At 45.3% G+C, this 25,788-nt stretch overlaps 3 protein-coding genes and 1 pseudogene across 3 annotated transcripts; all 4 read left to right on the top strand.

Annotated features, from left to right (window-relative positions):
* The first annotated feature begins 2,467 nt into the window (after positions 1 to 2,467).
* Positions 2,468 to 3,095, top strand: LOC147988418 (uncharacterized). The gene is made up of 2 exons (XM_087539639.1): positions 2,468 to 2,638; positions 2,739 to 3,095. Exons 1-2 carry the CDS (start codon positions 2,468 to 2,470, stop codon positions 3,093 to 3,095), a joined length of 528 nt encoding a protein of 175 aa, XP_087395765.1.
* A 2,156-nt stretch (positions 3,096 to 5,251) lies between these two features.
* Positions 5,252 to 6,765, top strand: LOC147988417 (uncharacterized; annotated as a pseudogene).
* Positions 6,766 to 6,838: 73 nt separating this feature from the next.
* On the top strand, positions 6,839 to 8,167 carry LOC147988416 (uncharacterized). Its single transcript, XM_087539550.1, has 3 exons — positions 6,839 to 7,296; positions 7,381 to 7,468; positions 7,568 to 8,167. The coding sequence occupies exons 1-3, from the start codon at positions 6,839 to 6,841 to the stop codon at positions 8,165 to 8,167; spliced, it is 1,146 nt and encodes a 381-aa protein (XP_087395676.1).
* Positions 8,168 to 9,734: 1,567 nt separating this feature from the next.
* Positions 9,735 to 10,709, top strand: LOC147988415 (uncharacterized). Its single transcript, XM_087534792.1, has 5 exons — positions 9,735 to 9,827; positions 9,899 to 9,991; positions 10,102 to 10,200; positions 10,305 to 10,607; positions 10,704 to 10,709. Exons 1-5 carry the CDS (start codon positions 9,735 to 9,737, stop codon positions 10,707 to 10,709), a joined length of 594 nt encoding a protein of 197 aa, XP_087390918.1.
* Positions 10,710 to 25,788: the final 15,079 nt, after the last annotated feature.

Raw genomic sequence — 25,788 nt, 5'->3', positions numbered from 1 at the left:
GGCCTGAACCTGGGTAAAAACATCGTGTCCCTTGTCTCCTGTTACCATCCGCCTAGACGCACAGTTCGGGACCCCCTACCCGAGATCCGCCGGTTTTGACACTGACATTGGTGCTTTCATTGAGAGTTCCTCTGTGTCGTCACTTTTAGGCCCGATGGCTTCTCCGATCATCAACAGCGATGCGATCCGGGGTGAGATCTTCGTATTCGGCGGCTTTGCACTGCGGGCCAATTCGCTTGGCCATCTGGAGCAGATCGAAAGCTATGCCCCTGGCCATCAAGTCAGATTTGGAAGCTTGAACTACACGGCTGATATCCGCGGAGACTTGATCTTCGACGGATTCGAGCCACAGCCGGGCGCGCCGCACTGTCGTGAAGGGCATGATCTAGCTCTGCTGCCGGACAGTGCCTTGGAGGCCGCACCCATGTCCGCTCTGACCCTTAGCTCGGAGCCGACTGCGCCAATCGAGGACGGGTGGCTGGACACCGCCTCGGGGGCTGCAATATCTACGGCGATCGAGCCGAACACCATCCCTATTCTCTGCGAGGCCCGTGGCTCCAAGGTGCCGGACTCCTCTCCTGACTCCGAGCCCCCCGCGCCCTTACCAATCGAATCCGATTGGGCACCGGTCATGGAATTCACCCCCGCGGATATCTTTTAGCACTCGCCCTTCGGCGATATTCTGAACTCATTAAAGTCTCTCTCTTTATCAGGGTAGTCCTGGCCGGACTATGGTCAGCAAGGTTGGGATGCGGATGACGAAGAAATTCAAAGCCCACCCACCACCCACTTCATAGCCACTGTCGATGATTTAACCGACATGCTCAACTTCGACTCCGAAGACATCGACGGTATGGACGACGATGTAGGAGACGAACAGGAACCAGCGCCTATAGGGCACTGGAAAGCCACCTCGTCGTATGATATATACATGGTGGACACCCCAAAAGAAGGCAATGGCGATGGAACAGCGGAGGATGACCCCTCCAAGAAGCAGCCTAAGCGCCGGCGTCAGCAGCGCCGCTCTAAATCCCGCCAAAGCAAAAAAGGTGATTCCGGCACGGGAGATAAAAACACCCCGGATAGTGCCGAAGACAACCCCCTCCAGCAGGATTCAGCACAGGAGGATGGAGAAGCCAGCCCTCATGAGAGAGCGGTAGAGGACGATAATTACATGCCTCCCTGAGAAGACGAGGCAAGCCTCGACGACGGCGAATTTGTCGTGCCAGAGAACCCCATCAAACAAGAGCGTTTCAAACACAGGCTTATGGCCACGGCGAGCAGCCTCAAGAAAAAACAGCAATAGCTTAGAGTTGATCAAGACTTGCTAGCCGATAGATGGACTGAAGTCCTGGCGGCCAAAGAATATGAACTCGAACGCCCCTCCAAGAGCTACCCAAAGCGCAGGATGCTACCCCTATTAGAGGAGGAAGCACCTAAACCTACATCACCGGCGCATGACGCGGCCGATCGGTCACCTCGTGGCCATGACAGAGAGGCCTCACGGCCCTCCATTCAAGCCGCACCCCGGCGATGCTCAAAAAATACCAAGGCACGGGGACATGCGCCAGACCTGCGAGATATATTGGAGGACAAGGCAAGGCAAACAAGATCGATCTATGGATCGCGTGGGCGCCCCACGGCACGAGACGGTAATCATCACGCCGGATACAGTAAATCCGGCCGGGCCGAACATAGTAGACAAAGCTCGTTCGAGCTGCGTCGTGATATAGCCCAATATAGAGGCTCCGCACACCCACTATGCTTCACAGATGAAGTAATGGATCATCAAGTCCCCGAGGGTTTCAAACCCGTGAACATCGAATCATACGATGGCACAACAGATCCTGCGGTATGGATCGAGGACTATCTCCTTCATATCCACATGGCCCGTGGTGATGACCTACATGCCATCAAATACCTCCCACTCAAGCTTAAAGGACCAGCTCGGCATTGGCTTAACAGCTTGCCAGCAGAATCAATTGGTTGTTTGGAGGACCTGGAAGCCGCATTCCTCCACAATTTCCAAGGCACTTATGTGCGACCACCAGACGCCGATCACTACTACAAAAACTAGCATTAACGATGGTGCCCAAAAACTCTTGGTCGTTGAACCCCCGAGTGGACTCCCCGCGTGGTGGAAACCTATCTACGTAATACGTTCAACAACCACAGGTCTGCCCGTCGCTACATGACCGGTCGTTACTGTTGTAATATGGTTTGCATGTACGTACAACTCTTAACAAACTTACCCTCCTTACGCTCAAAAAGAAAAAGAAAAAAACTCTCCTCTCCGTTATCTCTCCCCAGCTACATCCCAACTAATGTTGGCGGGTTCTCAAAATATTGACGCTAAATCTCTTCAGCCCCAACTAATCTAATCTGCTCCCCGCAAAAAAAACTAATCTAATCTGCTGCTAATCCTATTAGTTAGTCCTCCCGATCCACATTTTTGCACAACATCCCGATGGAAGTCTGCATGGTCGTTCATGCCCCTGCATCTCCATCCGGCGCCTCTGCTGAACCACAAAATTCCCCCGGCCACCGCGATTCCTCCCCAAAATGCTCGGTAGAGATGCACTTGATGGAGCAAGCAGATTCCATGGTTGAGTTTGCTCACCATACTACGGATGAAGAGGTACATGACTTAATCATTAATTCTTCTCTAGATTCAATATAGTTCAATATATCCTGAGGTAAAAGAAGAATTGATTGTTGATTTTGCTCCTGATTCGAAGAACAAGAACGTGCAAGGAGACAACATGGATGAGTTTGTTCCAGATACAATTAATCAGGAGGTAGAAGAGTCTCCTGATGAAGAACGGAGCAGCGATGTCTCAATAACCGATGTCGATGAAGACTCTATTGAGTACCTGCGTAGGCAAGTTGTCGAAGACTCCGAGGAAGAAGACAAGCAAGATGAAGTATACCAGAAGGTCCGGAAGGAATTTAATGAAAGACGTGCTAGTGATGCTGCATTGAGGAGGGAAGCAAGAGCCAGGAATGCATCTAGGCATAAGAGTAATCTGAAAAAAATACGTAGAGACTTTTTGCGAATTTATATTCCTGACTACTACAAGATGGTGGAAAAATAAATATTGTTTGCTAGAGAACAATATTATTGTTAGTTTTTCAGTTTGGCTCATCGGCAGCAAAATTCAAGATTAGTGCCTTTTATTTGTAACATTTGTTCTTGTCATTCATATGTCAGGCTATGAACAAGCGACTGACTTTTAAATATTTTCCTATCCGTAAATGGATCTTCATATCCCCTGACATTGTATTATATAGTACGGACATATGAATGGGCTTAGAAATAGGCACTGTATTTTGGCGATGTGATGGACAGGTACCTTCCAATGAATGTGATCTGCAGCAGTACCTTCAGATCATCAGGCACTTTGGACGCCAAAGCATCATCATGTGTAGCTTAAACCTGATTGTAGTCAAACAATTCCTATCGCAATGTGAAGTGATTGTGGCAGATCGGCTGCAACTTACTGCAAGTTAAGTGCAGGTGTGCCCTGCGTGTACATGTTGGCGAAGCTAATTTCAGTCTTTTGCTTGCATTTGTTGCAGCAAAAGCAAGTCGGTTGCTTGCAGTGCTAAGAAACTTATAAAAATAGGAGTTGTACCATTCATTGCTTGGCATAGTCGATGTAAGAGAAAAAGGAATCCATTGTGTCAAAATTGTGTGCTTCTCTATCTAAAACTGAACCAGTCAGTTTTCCCCTTGTTTCGTGTGTGTCAAAGACTCAAAGTACACTGAAACCACCACACCTGCGTTCTTTATTTTCAACCTATGAACATAATTTGTGCTCTATTCAATTGGTTTCAAAAAGTATAGCTGCAACTGCAAATACAGGGAGGTAGAGTCCACCGTGCCTTTCGAAAGTTGAAATCCTCAGGGGTTTCTTTAAGACCTAATCCTTAGGTTTTGCAGCACAAACATAGGAAATAAAGATTTTTCGTTCTCGGGTAAAGAGAGCGGGACGGCTGAATCTTTTTTGGCACAAACTGCTGGCAATTTCGACTAGATAACCATCCGCAATAGGGAATAAATATTTAATCTGTTCGGATCTCATCTCCCCGCGCCTCTTTCTCCTCGCCTCCCCTGCCCTGCTCAATTCAACACCTCCATAGTCCATAGATCGCATCTCCTCCCTTGTGTTCTACGCCTCTCCATGCTGCAGGTCGCACCTCGCCAGTCACCTCGACTCTGGCGCATACGCGATGCTACCTGCACGTCGCCGGTAGCCTCGACCCGGTACGCCCGCGCTGCCGCCAGCACATTGCCGGTCGCCTGGACCCCCGGCGCGCCCGGGCTGCCGCCTCCACGTCGCTGGTTAGCCTCGACCCCGGTGCGCCCGCGCTGCCGCCTGCACATCACCGGTCGCCAACGCAACTCCGCTGCAGCTTGGTTCGTATTCCTCCTTCCTCTGTTTTTTCATATTCCTCCTTGCTCTGTTTTTTCTCTTGTGGAACCTTGATGCACTGTTGCTGATCCTGATTAAAAAATATGTAGGTAGAATTCATTTGCTTATTACGATTTAGAATTTTGTTATGCCATGTTCAGTACAATCCATTCATCTATAGATCATACATAATATGATTTATTGTAGCCTGATATGTCTTACATCGAATAACATAAATGAAGGATAACTACGTACTAAAACAGTAATACATATTAGGAGATGACTCCAAGTAAGATATGGATGAGACTACTGGATGAGCGATTAGATGATGAATACTTAGAAGGGGTAGAGAATTTCCTTGACTATGCATTCAGCCACGCAGGCAGGGAGGCAGGGAGAATGAAATTCGATGTCCATGCATCAAATGCTGCAACACATACTCTCATCCTCGTGCATTGGTTTCTTCTCACCTGAAAGTGTATGGAATTCTGAGAAATTATACCTTTTGGTACCATCATGGTGAAGTTGCGAGGGAACCTCAAACAGTTTCTGAAGGTCAAGGCGATGAAGAAATGCAAGAAGAGAGTGCAGATGGATATGACCCAATGCAAGATTTGTTGCATGATCTGTTTCCTCAAAATAATAATCCAACTGAGCAAACAACGACACCACCATCTAACGAAGAGGAACCAAATAATGAAGCAGCAAAGTTTTATAAATTGCTTGACAACTACAACCAGCCACTTTATGAAGGTTCTAGTACCACTAAATTATCTGCACTAGTTAACTTGCTTCACATTAAGAATTTGGGAAAGTGGAGCAACAAGTCCTTCACCATGTTGTTGGAATATCTGCGGAAGGCTTTCCTACCACAGAACTCTACTTTGTCAAATTCTTATTATGAAGCGAAAAAAACTATTCAGGAACTAGGACTGAGTTATAGGAAAATTGATGCTTGCACGAATCATTGCATGCTCTACTGGAAAGAAGATATAAATGCGGAGTCATGCAAGGTGTGTGGAGAATCTATATGGAAAGAAGACAAGCGCACAGGCACCACTATGCACTCGGCAAAAGGGAAGAAGATTCCACAAAAAACAATGCGGTATTTTCCCTTAAAGCCAAGGCTGCAAAGGATGTTCATGTGCCACAAAACTGCAGAATCCTTTAGGTGGCATGCGGAGGGCAGGGTGGATGATGGTGTCATTAGATGCCCTGCTGACTCGAAAGCTTGGAAATATTTTGATGCAAAAAACATCCCATTTGCAAAAGAAATTCGCAATATTAGGTTTTGTCTCTCTTCTGATGGTTTCCAACCATATAAAACAATGCGAACATCTCATAGCATCTGGCCCGTATTCCTTGTTCCCCTAAATTTGCCGCCATGGATGTGCATGAAACAAGAAAATGTGATGTTGTCCATGTTGATTCCAGGGCCTGATGGTCCTGGTGATGCAATTGATATTTATCTGCAACCACTTGTAGAGGAACTTATTGAACTATGGAACGAGGGTGTTGACACTTATGATGCATCAACGAAAACAAGTTTCACACTGCGTGCAGCACTTCTGTGGATGGTCCATGACTTCCCTGGTTATGCCAATCTCTCTGGATATAGCACAAAAGGAAAATTGGCTTGTCCGGTATGCCACAGTGGGACTTGTTCATTAAGGCTCAAAAAAGGTGGGAAGTTCTGTTACATGGGTCATCGACGCTTTCTTCATAAAAACCATAGGTGGAGGAAAGATAAAAAATCTTTTGATGGTACCATAGAAACCAGAGAACCACCAACACCCTTAACAGGACAAAATGTGATGGACCAAGTGGCTGATCTAGAGGGGATTATCTTGTCTAAAGATGCAAGTAAGAAGACAAAGGTGTCCCATGATGAGAGAGGAGATAGCTGGAACAAAAGAAGTATATTTTGTAATTTTCCATATTTCAAAAATCTTTTGTTGCGCCATAACCTTGATGTCATGCATATAGAAAAGAATATATGTGATAGCATCATGGCAACAATTATGGATGTCAAAGGAAAAACGAAGGATAACATAAATTCTCGGCGTGATTTGCAACTAATGAAAATAAGGCCAGGTATGCATCCGGACAAGGAAGGGGACAAGCCTACTTTTCCATCTGCGCCTTTCACTTTGCTTCCACCCAATAAGATTTTGTTCCTTCGGTTTTTTAAGGACCTCGAAGTTCCGGATGGATTTTGTTCAAACCTTGGCCGCTGCACTAATATGAAAGAGAAAAAAAATTCAGGACTGAAGAGCCACGACTGCCATGTTATACTAAATCATTTACTTCCTCTTGCACTGCGTGGACTTGTTCCCCAGAATATTTATGACCCTCTGGTTGAGCTTTCACAGTTCTTTTGCAAATTAAACTCCAAATCACTTTCAGTAGAAGAACTTAATGAAATGCAGGCCCAAATACCTGTGACACTATGTAAGCTTGAAAAGGAATTCCCACCGTCCTTTTTTGATGTCATGATGCATCTGCCTGTTCATTTGGCTAATGAGGCTCTTGTTGGTGGACCTACAATATATCGGTGGATGTATCTCTTTGAGAGACAAATAAAGTGTCTGAAATCGCTAGTGCGAAATTTGGCACGACCTGAGGCTTCCATTGCAGAGGGATACATTGTAGAAGAGTTCATTACATTGTGCTCTAGGTATTTGGATGATGTCGAGACAAAGCATAATCGACCAGGCAGAATCAATGATGTACCAGGGGATGACAACTATTATTTGTCAATATTCAATCCGGATGGAAGGCCATCCGGTGGTCGTAAACCTAGAGATCTTAATCTTCTTGAAGCAGATCAAGCTCATATTTATGTTTTGAGAAATTGTGATGAAGTTCAACCATATATCAGGTATTGATTATTCGGTTCACTTATTAAGTACTTAGTTAACTAATTTTTGCATGCCCATATCAATTAAGCTTTCTATTATTGTAGTGAGTACTCCAGTAGTCAAGATGGATGTTCACTACAACCATTTACCACCATGTGGAACCAGAAGTTCAATCAGTGGTTCAAAGAGAAGGTAAAGATTCCAGAATAAAGTCTGTATGTACATACATATGCACATACATTTCAGTATTTCTGTGTGAAGATGTTAACATAGCTATTTTTCACTGCATAGGTAGCCAGCTTGCACGAACATGATAAGAGTGAGTTCACCGAAGACCTTTTGGCACTATCACGTGGTCCATTGGAAAATGTAACATGTTTTACTGGCTATGACATGAATGGATTCAGATATCATGTTCAAAGTCGAGATAGACACCTCTGCACACAGAACAGTGGGGTGGTTGTACTTTCAGAACAAGGGGATAATGGTAATATAGTAGAATATTATGGCATATTGACAGAGATAGTCGAACTGCAATACTTAGGTGGAAGGCGTGTGACATTATTCCGGTGCAACTGGATTGACGTATTTGACAAAGAGCATGGGATGAAGAAAGACAACAAGCATGGAATCGTTAGTCTTAACCTGCAGCGTTTGCTTCTCACAGATGAGCCTTTCGTTCTGGGTAGCCAAGTCTCTCAAGTATTTTTTGTCAAGGACAATCTTATAAAAGGATGGCACGCACTCGTGAAAAATCCATCACGTCATGCTTATAGTGTACCACATGGACAGTCTGATGATGAAGCCTCTGAAGCTGAACCTCACAATGGCGATGAAGACAACTTGCTTCAAAATTCGGCATCAACATCATGTAGAAAGAGAACAACATGATGACACTAGTTTATGCAACTCTTAATCTGTAGTAATCGATTTGCTTCATATTTTTGCTTTCACCTTATTAATAAACAATGACACAAGTAGTTCTGTACTTACTTAATTTGATTTAGCATTCAGTAATTCATTTTCAGTATATCAATATTCACTTATTTAATTCATTTTTACTTTGTATAGCCTTTGTGCACACTTCAAACTAAAGCTATATGCGTAGGGTATCACAATGAGTCAGCACAGGTATGGAAACTTGACAGCATTAGCTCGGGAAAGATGCTCCTCACAGTTGAATAAGTCTGGACTGGTACACCAGAGTATTGCTAGGCGCACCTTGCCATAGAAATCAAGTCAAATAGCAGATTTCAACAGAAAAGGGGTTACTCACAAGCCTCATTTGCAAGATGAGGAACTATGGAAAAAGTATGAGTTAGCTACAAAAGGTACTACAGAAACATAAAAATATTATTCAAGCTATCTACTAAAGGATGATATAATGTGGTTGCTTGTTTTCATAGATGGAAATGATGCGGCAACAAATACACCAATCTTGTTTACTACAAATTGGGATGCTGATGATTCCGGAAGTGAGTTTCTAAGTACCATATATTGTACCAAGAATTGTTTCTACACTTTATTGTCTTCAAGTAACTCACAATATATTGCAGCTATGAGTGATGAAGCTGATACCAACAATGATGGTGACATGGGAAATGATATGGATGATTTTCATGGTATGAAAAACTTCAATTTTTTCATTTTTCCTTCGTCCACCATGCAGACCGATTGGTTGTATATTTTTCAGATGGTGCAAATGGTGCAGATGAATTAATGGGTAATGAAAATCTGGAAAGTGAAGAATCCCAGGATAGCCATGGCTTTGCAGGTAGCTCAAAGACCAGTAAGCACAAGAATGCAACTGAATTAGTTGATGAAAAACTGGAAAATGAAGAAGTGCAGGGTAACCATGGCCTTACAGCTACGTCCAAGACTAGTAAGCTCAGCAATGCAACTTGATTAGTTCATACTTCAGTCAGGCTGCTTCAATATAAATTGTAGCTTGAATGTTTTTCTTTTTTTGTACTTGATTAACATATTTCTTTCCAATGGTGCAGGACCTCAAACAGGTGAAAAGCGCAGGGTCCGTGGGTAAAATAAATGCAAGGAAGTAGCTGATCTCATGGAGTCCCAAAAAATTAAAGTCTAGTTTTACAATAACCGTGCGCTTTCCAAAAGTTTTGCACGACACTTGGGTAGAATCGTCTGTAATCCTAGAATTACCCCGATGAGGGTAAATGAATGGTCCAATATTACTGATGCAGCTCGGAAACATATATTTGATGCAATTAAGGTATGTTTGGTTAAAAGTTCTAGCATTATAATCTGAATTTCTGTACTGATGTATTTATGAGACTCTATTTTATGAACAACTACTTAGGACAAGTTTGAAAATATTGACGACAACATTGCAATAGATGTGTACAAAGATGAGATATTAGACCATGTCAAGAAACTTTGGATCAACTGGCGTGGAGACTTGCACCGGCATTTTGTGAAACCCAAGAAGACTATGCAGGAGGCTATGAAAAAGGTACCTAAAGAAATTCCAAAGGATGACTGGGAATGGCTTGTCAAGGAGCATTTTTTTAGCAAGGAGTTTCTGGTATGTTCTCATGTTGCCTCTTAATTTTCAACCATTTGTGCAGCTGACAATATATTCCTCTTTAACTACAGAAAAAGAGCAAGAGAAACACCCAAAACAGAGCTAACCTCAAAATGCTTCACCGATCTGGCAGTAAACCCTTTAGACAGATAATTTGGGACATGGTACATGCTTTCACTTCTCTTGTTTTTCATTTCCAATAATATAAGATCAGTGTGAGTTGTCTTGCCATTTTGTTTCAACTAATAATAGTCACTTGCCTATGTTGGAACAGGGAGGAAAGGAAAACAAGCCACCGAGTATGGATAAACTATTTTCAGAGACACACAAGAAGGGTACAGACTTCCCTGATTCTACAACCTCTGCCAAACATGTAAGACTTAATTTAACGTTCATAACTTCCATAATGAACAGCACGTGTACAATTCCTACTTAGAGATAGAAGTTTATGCAAATAACTTACTGTTGGCACTTCGGGCACAAATTAAGACCATAGTTCAGTTGAATCCTGGTCTTTCAAATGATGAAGTCATGCAGAAATGTGACACATCTAAGCGGCGTGATCGCGTAGTTGGATTTGGTGGTGGAATTAGAGCAAGAGATTTGCGAGGACCAGCATTAAGTAAGGCTGAATTAGTTTCTCAACTTCAAGCTTCTGAGCAAGCGAAACAAGTACTCGAAGAAAAGGTCAATGGCATGGCGCAAGAAGTATCAGAAATTAAGCGTCTTCTATCTGGTAGATCTCTAACTGATAGTTCTCATGAACGCCAACATGATCAAGTAAGTTGTTCTCACACATTGGTTTTATTTGTCATTATACTTTGATGCCATTTATTTACATGGACTGACTTTCATAAACTAATCAACATTTTGTAGGACTGATGGTCCACCAGAATATATATATAAGCATAAGGAGGCATTGTAATCTCTGGTGAAGAATGATATCCATTCAAACAACCATGGCGTCCCTCTATTGAAGACTAATAAATATTATCTTTTCTACTTGTCTCGTTTTCCATATAGATATGTTCAAATACATTGGTGATATAAGGAGTGCTTTTGACTCAATTTTCTTACAAGATATTTTAGTTTCAGAATTATATGTCAGAATATTGGTACTTCTATTAATAAAAGAGGTTATGATCCTTTCAATTAAGATTCTTTTGTTTCTATATTAATGTGGATGTTAATATTGAAATGTTGGATGCTGCATAAAGTGATTGTTGAAGGAATGTTATAATATAAGTGGTTATGATGGATATGAAAGTGTGAAGAGAGTGGTCGGTAATGATACTTTGGCCAGCATGGTAACATTATTAGCGACGACAAAAGTGGTTGTCAATGCCTTGGGATCGACACACCATCCCACTATTATTAGCGACGACAAAAGTGGTCGTTATTGCCTTGGGATCGACGACGACACACCATCCCGTCATTATAAGAATAACGACCACGAAAGGTACTTGGTCGTTATACTTTTAACGACGGAGCCTACTACGACCAGCAAATTGTGGTCGTTATTGACCTTTAACGACCACAATTCAACCATTAACGATCACATATACCATCGTTAAAAACTGTTTTCCTAGTAGTGGATGACCTAAGCCACATAATTCAGCAGCCAGAGGAATCGGCCAAACAATTCTGGACACGGTTCCTAACCAAGAAAAATCAAATCGTCGACTGTCCGGACGCAGAGGCCCTAGCAGCCTTCAAGCATAATATCTGCGACGAGTGGCTTGCACGGCACCTAGGACAGGAAAAGCCAAAATCTATGGCAGCCCTCACGACACTTATGACCCGCTTTTGCGCGGGAGAAGACAGCTGGCTAGCTCGCAGCAATAGCATGACCAAGAGCCCTGGTAATTCGGATACCAAGGACAGCAGTGGCAGGTCGCGTTGCAACAAGCAAAAGCGCCGCATTAACGGCGACAATGCTGAGGATACGGCAGTTAATGCCGGATTCAGAGGCTCTAAACCCGGTCAACGGAAAAAGCCATTCAAAAGAAATACTCTGGGCCCGTCCAGTTTGGACCGAATACTCGACCGCTCATGCCTGATACATGGCACCCCTGAAAAACCAGCCAATCACACCAACAGGGATTGTTGGGTGTTCAAGCAGGCAGGCAAGTTAAATGCCGAAAGCAGAGACAAGGGGCTGCATAGCGACGACGAGGAAGAGCCCCGACCGCCGAACAATAGTGGACAGAAGGGCTTCCCCCCACAAATGCGGAGGGTGAACATGATATACGCAACCCACATCCCTAAAAGGGAGCGGAAGCATGCGCTAAGGGACGTATACGCGATGGAGCCAGTCGCCCCAAAGTTCAACCCATGGTCCTCCTGCCCGATCACTTTTGATCGAAGGGACCACCCCACTAGCATCCATCATGGTGGATTCGCCGCATTGGTTCTAGACCCAATTATTGACGGATTTCACCTCACTAGAGTCCTTATGGACGGCGGCAGCAGCCTGAACTGCTTTACCAGGATACAGTGCGAAAAATGGGCATCGATCCCTCGAGGATTAAACCCACTAAGAGGCCAACTGTACAGGCTCAGTTACACTTGAAGTGGTCTTCAGATCTCCGGATAATTTCCGAAGCGAGGAGTTAATCTTTGACATAGTCCCGTTTCGCAGCGGCTATCATGCACTGCTCGGGCGAACCGCATTCTCAAAGTTCAATGCGGTGCCGCACTACGCATACCTCAAGCTCAAGATGCCAGGCCCTCGAGGAGTCATTACGGTTAATGGAAACACCGAACGCTCTCTCCGAACGGAGGAGCATACGGCGGCTCTCGCAGCGGAAGTACAAAGCAGCCTATCAAGGCAATTCTCCAGTCTGACCGTTAAACGTCCGAACATCGTCAAGCGCGCCCGGAGTAACCTACAACAAGACCGCCTGGCACATTTCGAGCAAGCGTAGCAATACGGCCCCAACCCCAGCCCTCGCGAACTTGCGAAACCAGTGTTGCGCGTACATAACTACGCTCTGGAAATACCATGGGCAAAGGGGGAGGGGCACCATCACGGCACGCCCGAAACACAGCTTAAACCGCACTAGGGGCTACCGACTTTTTCATTTTTTCTTACTTTCAGGACTCCATTCTTCGGAAGGTCTGTCCGGCAGTACAATTGCCGCACAAATGATACAACAACCAGGGAAGCAGAAAGCTACGCCGAATTCTCAGGTGGTCTCTATAACGAGCAACATACCTGTCTTACATATCATCTCGCAGCTCGCCGCTAGAGGGGGACATGTCAAATAGTCCCATCCCTTGCTTATCGCACTATTTGTATCGTTCTGCTTTTACAGCAGCACTTTAAAATAAACAATGCTTAGCTTCAGCTTATTACTGCATTCTCTATTCATTTCTTTTTTAATATATATGTTCAGTTATGACATTTAGCACCCGTACACTTTGGTACGGCCGATACGCCAGGGGCTCAAGCACCCCATAACACGGCGTGAAAAGTCCAAACACTTCCACAAGTGTGGCCCTCCGATCTTATAGCATTATATGCATCAGCTCCGAATCATGTCTTTGGTCAATAGTTGGGTTTGCCCGACTCCCACGCTTTGGTACCTTACGTTCCGCTATATCGGATAAGGTAGCGCTGGGAGAACTACTGCGATTGTGCCCCAGTTGAGCTTGGCCTAAGCACCTCAGTAGAGAAAGCTAAAACTGACTATCATGATAAGGCGAGAGCTGGTCGCTGTTCGGGAAGGATTCGAGTCCTTAAAGACTTATGCCGCTTAGAGCGAGGAGCCGGCTTTGTCCGGCCTAGGCATGTATCGCGCCCCGAACTCGGTCTTCCGAATACTAGGGGCTTCGCCGAAATTTAAAATTATAGAATTCTATGGCTAAGTGAGAGTGATAACGCATTATAGTACGATTGCCTTGTTCGTTGTGCTGAGCGCCTCCCTCGAAGGACCCAAGAATGGGAAAAAGAGTGCTCAGGTTTATCCCGAACACCCCAGCACTCGTGGCATGGGGGCAGAAGCCGATGACTCGCCATCTCTCAAATTTGATAAACGGACGCATAGAAGGTAATATTTTAGATTAAACAAGCATTGCATAGCGCATATGAACAAGTTTTCAGCGCATAGGACAAAACGAGCAAGTTTCACTCAAAAATTACATCTTTTGAACATTCGTCCGCCATAAAGCGGGCGCCCTTCAAGATGCCCTCATAGTACATCTCGGGGTGGCGATGCTCCTTGCCCGGCGGCGGCCCGTCCTTCACAAGCTTCTCCGCATCCAGCTTGCCCCAATGCACCTTAGCACGGGCAAGCGCCCTACGAGCACCTTCGATGCAGATGGAGCACTTGATGACTTCGAGCCTTGGACAGGCCTCCACCAGCTGCCTCACCAGCCCAAAGTAGCTCCCAGGCAGAGCCTCTCTAGGCCATAGCCGAACTATGAGGCCCTTCATGGCCTGTTCGGCCACCTTGTGGAGCTCGACCAGTTGCTTCAGCTAGTCGCTCAAGGGCACAGGGTGTCCGGCCTCAGCATACTGAGACCAGAACACCTTCTCCATCGAGCTTCCCTCCTCGGCTCGGTAGAAGGCGGCGGCATCTGACACGCTGCGGGGCAAATCTGCGAATGCTCCTGGAGAGCTCCGGATTCGGGTAAGTAACAAGTAACTCACTTTCACGTGCTTTCTTTGCATAAAGAATGCCTTACCCGCCGCTATCTTCTTCTTCGCCTCCACCTCCTGGAGGGCCTTTTGGGCTTCGGCCTTAGCGCATTTTCAATGGCCGCCGCGAGCTCGGACTCTCGCGTCTTCGAGTCAAGCTCCAAACTCTCATGTTTTTTCATGAGAGCCTGGAGCTCTCGCCGCACCTCGCCAACCTGCGCCTCATGCTTCTCCCGCTCGCTGCGCTCCGTGGCCGCCTTCTTTTCGGCCTCGGACAGCGCCTGCTTAAGGGTTGCCACCTCAGTTGTGGCCCCTACAATAGCCACATTAATCATGTCATTTTCTTGCAATTGCACCTTATATATATATAAGGATATTTAAAAAACGTATCTCTTACCTTCTTTGTCCTCGAGCTGCTTCTTGGTAAGGCCGAGCTCTTTCTCGGACCGCTCGAGGTTCTGCTTCAGCGTGTCCACCTCCGCAGTCAGTGCGGCGGACGCCAGCAGTGAAGCCTACATACGCATATTGACTTACTTTTGTTAGACTCCTTCGAATGTTATTAGATCCTCTATTCGGCTTTTCTTTCCGAACGCCAAATAGAGCATCAGGGGCTACTGTCTATGCGGTAATATTTTTACATATTTTTTACATACCTCAAACCCTGTCAACAGGCTGGCACAAGCTTCGGTCAGCCCGCTCTTGGCGGACTGAACCTTCTGGATCACCATACTCATTACAGTACGGTGCTCCTCGTCGATGGAGGCGCTGTTAAGCACCTCCAGCAAGTTATCCGGTGCCCCCGGTTGGGCGGAGGTCACCGGCGTTGTAGGCTTGCCCTTCTTCTTAGGGGGGCGCCTGCCGGACTCCGGAACCTTTGAAGGTTCCAGAGCGGTGTCCGGCCTAGGGCCAGACTCGGAGCCCTTGGGAGCTTTGTCCCCTTGGCACCTGGAGTCCGGGAGGTCGCCTTGCGGCGCCTCTAGGACCTCCTCCTCCTGGCCTGGAGCCTCCTGGGACAACACCTCGGCGTTATCCGTAGGGTGAGGGGAGGAGGCGGCCGGAAGTGAAGTACTATTCACATCCGACGAATCAGGGAACCGCTCAACGACGTGTCGAGCCCGTCTTTGGGCGGACTGCATAAATATATTCGGCGTCAGGAAAAGCTATGCAATAAAGGAATGCCATGAGTCATTCTGGTATCCGAACACTTACGATTTCGCCAGGGGCTTGGCCCTGTGCGGCCACTCCTCTTCGCCGTCGTCGGCGTTGGTGGAGTAGTCCGGAAGAAGGGTTTTCCCCTTCTTGGACCCTCCGGCCTCCCCAGTTGGGGCGACCTTCCTTTTCTTTCCTCCCCCCGCTGGAGGGGGAGAGGCCTCTTCTTCCTCCTCCTCGTCTTCATGGGACGAGTGCGTCTCGGAGTCGTCGGACGATGAATCCAACACCACCGAACGCCGGGCACTCTTTCGAGTCCCCGTGGCCTTCTTCTTGGCCTTCTTCTCCGACACCACGTAGGGTGCCGGAACCAGCAGCCCTGTCAAACAGGCGTCCGCTGGGTCTTCGAGCAAAGGAGCCGGACAGCTGATCTGTCCGGACGTCTCCTGCCAATCTTGTCAAAGGTAAGGGAGTTTAGATCCCGCATAGAGTCAAACTATGAAAGACAAAAAACCTGTAAAAGGTAAGTGCAGCTTACCCCGCCGGCTTGACGTTGCGCCCTGAATCCGCGATCCTTGGAGGCGGATGCGGGAGCCTCGGCGCCCTTGAACAGCACCTTCCAGGCAGCTTCGTATGTAGTGTCGAAGAGCCTGCTCAGTGTTCGGTGCTGTGCCGGATTGAACTCCCACAAGCTGAAAGCCCATTGTTGGCATGGGAGGATCTGGCGGATGAGCATGACCTGGACTACGTTGACGAGTTTGAGCTTCTTGCTCACCAGGTTTTGGACGCATGTCTGAAGTCCGGTCAGCTCTCCTTTTTGGCCCCACGACAGGCCCGTCTCCTTCCAGGAGGTGAGCCGCGTAGGGGCTCCGGATCGAAACTCGGGGGCTGCGACCCATTCAGGGTCATGCGGCTCGATGATGTAGAACCGCCCCGATTGCCACCCCTTTAGGGTCTCCATGAAAGAGCCCTCGAGCCATAGGACGTTGGGCATCTTGCCCACCATGGCCCCTCCGCACTCCGCCTGGCAGCCGCGCACTACCTTCGGCTTGACGTTAAAGGTCTTCAGCCATAAACCGAAGTGGGGCGGGATGCGGAGGAAGGCCTCGCACACGACGATAAACGCCGAGATGTTGAGGATGAAGTTCGGGGCCAGATCGTGGAAATCTAGGCTGTAGTAGAACATGAGACCCTAGACAAATGGGTGGAGAGGAAAACCTAGTCCGCGGAGGAAATGGGTGAGGAACACCACCCTCTCATGGGGCCTTGGGGTGGGGATGAGCTGCCCCTCTTCGGAAAGCCGGTGCGCGATGTCGTCAGACAAGTATCCGGCCTTCCTCAACTTTTTGATATGTCCCTCCGTGATGGAGGAGACCATCCACTTGCCTCCCGCTCCGGACATGGCTGGAGAAGGTTGAGGTGGGGAGTGTGAACTTGGGCACTGGAGCTTGAGTGCGCGGAAATGGATAGGCAAAGGAGGAAGAAGGCGTGGGTAAAAAGGTGGATCCTTATCCCCTTATATGGGCGGACGCAAACTGCGCGTCCCCACCCGCCTAGTAAAACTCGCTTATCTCCCAAGCGCCGTAATCAATGGCACAGTTGGGTTACCCACGTCCGTATTGATGAGAATCCCGGAATAAGGGGACACGATCTCTACTTTGACAAGACGTGCCAAGGAAACCGCCTCGCTAAACGCGCTGAGGTGGGATAGTAAAACGATTCGAATAAAGACTTGGCCCTGGTGTGATGTCGCACTGCGGAGTACGTCAGCAGATTAGATTTGTGTAAATATTATTCTCTCTATGGCAATATGTGGAACTTATTTTGCAGAGCCGGACACTATCCTTGTGTTCAAAATCTTCTACGAAGTACTTGGAGGAGGAACCCGCCTTGCAATGCCGAAGACAATCTGCACGCCGGACTCGTCGTCATTGAAGCCTGGTTCAGGGGCTACTGAGGGAGTCCTGGATTAGGGGGTTCCCGGATAGCTGGACTATACCTTCGGTCGGACTCCTGGACTATGAAGATACAAGATTGAAGACTTCGTCCCGTGTCCGGAAGGGACTTTCCTTGGCGTGGAAGGCAAGGTTGGCGATACGGATATGTAGATCTCCGACCATTGTAACAGACTCTGTGTAACCCTAGCCCTCTCCGGTGTCTATATAAACCGAAGGGTTTTAGTCCGTAAGACAGAACAACAATCATACCATAGGCTAGCTTCTAGGGTTTAGCCTCTCTGATCTCGTGGTAGATCTACTCTTGTACTACCCATATCATCAATATTAATCAAGCAGGAGTAGGGTTTTACCTCCATCGAGAGGGCCCGAACCTGGGTAAAAACATCGTGTCCCTTGTCTCCTGTTACCATCCGCCTAGACGCACAGTTCGGGACCCCCTACCCGAGATCCGCCGGTTTTGACACCGACAGCCGGGATTAAAGGGATGGCCTGGGGGCGCTGCCAAGCACGGCGGTGGTGTGAGGTCGATGGGAGGGCGGGGCGGCGGAGGCAGGGGTCTGGGCCGGTGGTCGCTGGCGGTTCGAGAAAGATCATCAACAGTGACTGGCGGGAGGTAGACGAAGGCCATCTGCCCGTTCCTTATAAATCGGACGGTTCATTAAAAAATCGACTGACCTATTTATTTTCAATCGATTGTTATCTTAGATATGACCACATGTGGTGGTGTGCTGGAGGTGTACCTGCATTTCCTGTGCTCATATATTACAAAATCATACAGAGTAGAATCTAATTTTGTTTGCCATGCAATGTTGTAGAGCTATCATATGTCGACTGTCATTTATTTTTCAGCCACCTGCTATCTGCTACTTTTACAGTGCACTAGTTCTGCACACACTTCACCCTTACTCTCACTGTTGTGTTTTTATGCAAGGGTATTTCAGACTCTGCTGCCATGAGAGAAGCCAAAAAGAAAAGAGAGAAGTCGCTCCAGTTTGGTGTGCGGAGACACGTTTCAACGCTTTAAAGGGTGTAGTGTCAGCAGATGGAGACGGGGAACGTAGCTCTGGAGTTGATGACCTCGCTCGCAATGAACCACCATCCCAGGTGCTTGCTTTAACTTCGCGGTGTCATATGTGGTTGCATGTTCCATATGGTGTCTAGCTTGTATTCGAAAGGCCGAAGTCGGTAAGATAAGGAAAGATATTTTTTTACATGAACCACCATCCCGTGAGCACCAGAAGACAAATAGCTAGCCAGGGCACTGGCCGAGCCAGTGACAAGCCCAGCAAAGATAGGCATCACCTAGAAGCCAACTAAAAAGCTGTGATGGTGGCGAAGTAGCCCGCCTCCCACTAGGATCTCAGGTCCTAGATGATCATGCTCACCACTCCAGCCACATGTCTAGCTTGTATTGCTTCCAATTTGGTTAAATTGCATCTTCTTAGCTTACACATTATACCTTTGAATATGACATGCCTTTCTGTTTTTGGTACATACTAGTACATTTGTGTATTAACCATGTTCTTACATCAAACTAATGTTCTTGTGTATCCCCCATCAATCACTTATGACGAGGCAGGCAGGCAAGGGGACTACTCCTCATTTAAAGGATGCAGCGTCAGCCTCCCGACATGATTCTCAAGAAACAGAAATGCTAGATGAAGATAGTGAACGTAGCTCTGTAGTTGATTACAGCATTTCCCCTACATTGGCAGCGCAGGTGCTTGCTCTAACTTGGCAGCGTGATATGTGGTTGCATGTTGCATATGGTGTCTAGATTGTAATTCTTCCAATCTGGTTAAACTGCATGTGCTAGTTTGCTTAGCTTATACATTATACCTGTTATGTGACATGCCTTCCTGTATTTAGTACATAGTACATCTGTCTATTAAGCATGTCCTTACATAAAACTATTTTTTTTGTATCCCGCATCAATCAACATGACGAGACACCTTTAGTATATGCAGTGCGATATTAGTTGCATCTTTCATATGATTTATAGCATGCGCTGCTTCTAATTTGTTGAAATTCCATTTATGATGGGACGCTTTTAACTTGGCAGAGTCATATTGGTTGCATCTTTCATGTGGTGTCTAGCTTGCATTGCTTCTTATTTGCTGGAGTGGTTTCTGCTTAGTTTACACAAACAATTGTGAACATGCCATGTCGTCCTGTTTTTCGTACATATTCCATCCTGGTATCATGTGTTTGCCTTACATCAAAGTAGTGATTGTCAGTATCATGCATGAATGAGTTCTGGAGAGAGAATTTTATTGCTTTTTCTTGTTGGTTTTACTTGACAATTCAAAATCAATAAAGCGGAAGGAAGTTAGCAAGGCAGCGGATAAAGGTGCTCCTTTCGAACGGAGGGCCTCTACAGTTTCTACTCCTCCACACCCCCAAGATGATTTCCAAGACAACACATGCATAGACACTCAACAAAGCTGTGTTTATGATGAGCACGTCTCCCCTAGTGTAGCATCACCGGTGCTCCCTCTAACTTGGCACTATTATATGTGGTTGCATGTTATGTGTGATGTCTAGCTTGTATTGCTTCTAATTTTGTTGAATTCCATCTGCTTACTTTACACATTATACTTGAATAAGACACGTGTTCCTGTTTCTAGAACATACAATATCTGTCTGTCACACCATGTTCTTACATCAAATTACTACTGTTGTGTAACCTGCAACAATCACTTATCATAAGACACGTTTGACTTCGGAGTGTGATATAGGTTACATCTCACATTCTTTTCTAGCTTGTACTACTAATTTGTTGAAATGGCACTTATGACGAGACAGTTTTAACTTGGTAGAGTGATATTCGTTGCATCTTTCATATGGTGTCTAGCTTTCATTGCTTCTAATTTGTTGAAATGCCTTCTCCTTAGTTTACACATCATAAGCTATGAATATGCAATGGCACTAATGACGAGAGACCTCTAACATGGTAGTGTGATGTTGTTTGCATCTTGCATATGATCTATTTCTTATACTGCTTCACATTTGTTTAAACACCATTTATGATGAGACACTGTTAACTTGGCAGAGCGATATTTGTAGCATCTTTCATATGGTGTCTACCTTCCATTTCATTGCTTCTAATTTGGTGAAATGTCTTCTTCTTAGTTTACACATCATAGTTCTGGTTATCTCTTCCGTCCTGTTTTTCATACATATTACATCCTCCTATCATGTGGTTGTCTAACATCAAAGTTCAGTTCGTCTGCATCACGCATCAATTTGTTCTGAAGAACTAAATTGTTATTCATTTTTCTTGTCGGCTTGACTTAACATGACACAGAGAAAGAGGAAGAAACACAAAATGGCAGGGAATGAGAAGCGGATGAATCCTGCAGATTTTGCTGGTACTGATGGTGCAATAAAAGGTCAAAGTCCAGCAGAAAATTCTACAAACACGGCATCCCATGCTACACGAGTTGCAAAAAAAGACAAACAGAAACAAATAGCTGCCACCAAACAAGCAGAGACAGCCCTAGTTCTTGCAACACCTACCACAGTACTACCAGTTGCACGACGTACTCGTGTGTCAACTGAGCTAGCAGCACGTTCCCAAGCTCCCTTGCCACCTGACACTACTTCCCAAGCACTCTTGACACAAGACGAGTTGGCAATATCAGATGAACCTTGTGAGCTTCAACAGCAAGAAGGTAGTTGCTGGAGTCAAGTTACAGTTGCATGCTTCTTTATATGTAGTCTCACAGTTTGATGTACACTAACACTTCCTATGTTTGTTGTTGGAATAGCACCTAGGCGCAAGAGGAAACAAACATCAGGGATAATGCTCGATAGGTTAACTAAATCTAGAGGAGGAAGAATGGAGATCCGTTTTGAGGCAGGTTTAAAAAGGCCACATGATGCTACAGAGTCAGCCAAGTTAGTATCAGAGGCAGCGGTTGCTGTTAGGTGTCATGTACGTATCCTCCCAACATGGATTCAATACAGGAATGACAAAGACAAAAACCAGTTCAACATCTTCCTCGACCATTTATCTGTAAGTATGGTTATGTATGGAAACTAGTAATATCGTCTTGCTCTGTCCAATACTTTCTAGGTTGCTGATAATGAGACTCCCATAATTTTCAACAGATGAGGTTCAAGTTGGATAGCCAAGATGATGCAACCAGACAAGCTTGCACCCCTGTTTTCAAGTCTGCTCTACGACAGTATCGATATAACTTGAGGAAAACTCACTTTGAAGGCAAGGCTAACAGTGAACTTGCCCAAACATCTCTAATGGAAAATATATCTGATGAAGACTGGAGAGGCCTCGTTAAACACTGGTCCGATCCGAAGTATCGGGTACATTATATATATGTCATCAGATCACATGTTGAAGTCCTATTTACGCATGTGCCACACAAATCTATCTTCTTGTAGGTGAACTGTTCAAAGAACAAGGCCAACCGTACGAAAGTGAAATTTAGCTATATTGCACACTGCGAGGCTCTTGTAATTAGCTGTTGTTTCACTCTTTTCGCTGTACCATATTATCAGATCTATATTGACTTGTTCCAAATGCAGAGGAAAGCCCGCAAGGACCAAAAATTACCTGAACCAAATGTTGTGGAAATCTTCAAGGACTGTCACACCAGCAAGAAGAAGGGCATGACTACACCAGTCAAAGCCGCTGTTGTAAGTCCTTCATCCTCATGCCTTTTAACTACTACTTACTCTGACTTGTGCCTTGAACTGCATGGTTTGCAGCCAATGTCTATTACTCTTTTCAATTTTATACACAATTGTCTTAGCGTATCATTGCACCTTACAAGGTTTAAAAGAGAGGAGTGATGTTCCTTTGATCTTGACCCGTAATCTAGTTCCGTGCTAGACTTGCCCACACAACGTTACAATTGCCCGTTTGTCTGTTCTTAGTTGTTTTGTGATATGAATGACGTCATACTATGCTCACCGTATTATAAACTCCGTCTCTCTATCCTTAGCCCTCAATACAATGTGAAGAAATAGACAATACATAAGCGATGGTACATGGTCATATGTTTGGAACCTGGTTTTATTATGTACTTTTTGCAATAAAATACAACTAATATTTTACATGGGTTCACCAGAATAAGTTATGTATATAGACCAAAGCTATTTTGTTTGGTTTTGTTGCCTCCTTAATATCTTCTGTTCTGGTACTACTAATGTAAAACCTCAACTTTTCAGCGAGCTATGGAAAAAATGGTGGAACCGCCACCTTCTGAAGGTGGCGAGGCAACTATAACTGCAATGTCAGCTCTTGCTGCAGTGGGTCGGTACCTGTCCACTAACAGTGCCAAAAGCACGTTCCTGCGTAATACTAGGTTGGTTGTTAAGGCAATATCGTCCAAACTGCCTCATGATCAAGACATGCAAGCTCAAAGCAATGTTATATCTGCGCTCCAGACACAAGTCCATTCCCTAACAGAGACCCTTTGTGAAACAAGGAGAAACATTGCTCAATGTCGTCAAGATATGCATGGTTTTGAAACGAGACTATCAGACATTTGCTATGTTGTTCGGGAGCCTAGGGGAAATGAAGGCGAGGGTTATGGTGCTCCATCGGACAATACAGCATGAAAACATAACAGTTGGGTCAAATGAACTGAGCTTCTAAACTTCTGGTGGTGCATGTATCTGCTAGACTGTTAAGTTTTATGCCAACCTTCCTTTTGTTATATAGTTGTAATTTGTTTTGGTGCGATACAAAGTTAATTCTTAACGTGCAGCCTCCGCCTGAAGAAAACAGCAAGCCATTTTTGTATAGTGTAGGGTGTTCCCTATATTTGCACTGGTGGCGATCTTTGATGCCGAGTGGATGTAATCTGTGCAATCGCCTTAATAGCCTAGCGTTAGTTTCGGCCTTATTTATTTCCTAGTCTTCTTTTTCCCTTGTTTGCTAGTGGATGCAACTACCATGGGCCATATACGGGCCGTAGGATTCATGGGTCTCCTACGGGCCGTCGATAAATGGGCCTGTAATCGGTGGGCCTTGGGCCGTCGGATAAATGGGTCTACATGGGCCATAATCGGGCGTAATTGGTATCGACCCAGCACGGTAACAAGCCGTTAACAGGCCGTAGGATAGCAAAGGCTTAATTCTGTCATAGGCATAACGGGTCGTTAATGGGCCAGAATATAGGACGGGCTGGAAACGGCGCAACGGGTTAACAGGCCAGAAACAGGCCGACTCTTGCCATGGGCCGAATTTGGCCCATTAGGGTAACAGGCCAGCAACGGGCCGACTCTTGCCATGGGCCGAATTTTTCCCATTAGTGGAACAGGCCAGTAACGGGCCGACTCTTGCTATGGGCCGAATTTGGCCCATTAGGGGAACAGGCCAGTAACGGGCCGGAAGTAATCGAGGGCCGAAAAGGAGCCCAAGAACGTATGGGCCGTCAATAGGCCGAAAGCTAACAGGGGCTGGAAACGACCCATGTAAATCACGGGCCGTTAATGGGTATAAAGAAAATTACTGTTCGTTATGGGCTAGAGTCACCGTGGGCCTGTAATGGGCCGAAAGATACGAAGGCCTCATATGGGCCGAAAGACGTCGTGGGCCATACATGGGCCGAAAGTGAAATGGGCTGGTATTATATTCGACGGCCCACATGACGTTGTTGGCCGAAAGTCTCTCAAGTATTTTTTGTCAAGGACAATCTTATAAAAGGATGGCACGCACTCGTGAAAAATCCATCACGTCATGCTTATAGTGTACCACATGGACAGTCTGATGATGAAGCCTCTGAAGCTGAACCTCACAATGGCGATGAAGACAACTTGCTTCAAAATTCGGCATCAACATCATGTAGAAAGAGAACAACATGATGACACTAGTTTATGCAACTCTTAATCTGTAGTAATCGATTTGCTTCATATTTTTGCTTTCACATTATTAATAAACAATGACACAAGTAGTTCTGTACTTACTTAATTTGATTTAGCATTCAGTAATTCATTTTCAGTATATCAATATTCACTTATTTAATTCATTTTTACTTTGTATAGCCTTTGTGCACACTTCAAACTAAAGCTATATGCGTAGGGTATCACAATGAGTCAGCACAGGTATGGAAACTTGACAGCATTAGCTCGGGAAAGATGCTCCTCACAGTTGAATAAGTCTGGACTGGTACACCAGAGTATTGCTAGGCGCACCTTGCCATAGAAATCAAGTCAAATAGCAGATTTCAACAGAAAAGGGGTTACTCACAAGCCTCATTTGCAAGATGAGGAACTATGGAAAAAGTATGAGTTAGCTACAAAAGGTACTACAGAAACATAAAAATATTATTCAAGCTATCTACTAAAGGATGATATAATGTGGTTGCTTGTTTTCATAGATGGAAATGATGCGGCAACAAATACACCAATCTTGTTTACTACAAATTGGGATGCTGATGATTCCGGAAGTGAGTTTCTAAGTACCATATATTGTACCAAGAATTGTTTCTACACTTTATTGTCTTCAAGTAACTCACAATATATTGCAGCTATGAGTGATGAAGCTGATACCAACAATGATGGTGACATGGGAAATGATATGGATGATTTTCATGGTATGAAAAACTTCAATTTTTTCATTTTTCCTTCGTCCACCATGCAGACCGATTGGTTGTATATTTTTCAGATGGTGCAAATGGTGCAGATGAATTAATGGGTAATGAAAATCTGGAAAGTGAAGAATCCCAGGATAGCCATGGCTTTGCAGGTAGCTCAAAGACCAGTAAGCACAAGAATGCAACTGAATTAGTTGATGAAAAACTGGAAAATGAAGAAGTGCAGGGTAACCATGGCCTTACAGCTACGTCCAAGACTAGTAAGCTCAGCAATGCAACTTGATTAGTTCATACTTCAGTCGGGCTGCTTTAATATAAATTGTAGCTTGAATGTTTTTCTTTTTTTGTACTTGATTAACATATTTCTTTCCAATGGTGCAGGACCTCAAACAGGTGAAAAGCGCAGGGTCCGTGGGTAAAATAAATGCAAGGAAGTAGCTGATCTCATGGAGTCCCAAAAAATTAAAGTCTAGTTTTACAATAACCGTGCGCTTTCCAAAAGTTTTGCACGACACTTGGGTAGAATCGTCTGTAATCCTAGAATTACCCCGATGAGGGTAAATGAATGGTCCAATATTACTGATGCAGCTCGGAAACATATATTTGATGCAATTAAGGTATGTTTGGTTAAAAGTTCTAGCATTATA

The sequence above is a fragment of the Triticum urartu genome, chromosome 1A, assembly GCF_056163025.1.
Source record: "Triticum urartu cultivar PI428250 chromosome 1A, HENAU_Tu73, whole genome shotgun sequence".
NCBI lineage: Eukaryota > Viridiplantae > Streptophyta > Magnoliopsida > Poales > Poaceae > Triticum > Triticum urartu.
Note: the sequence above shows the minus strand (reverse complement) of the source record. Positions and strands in the feature narration are given on the sequence as shown.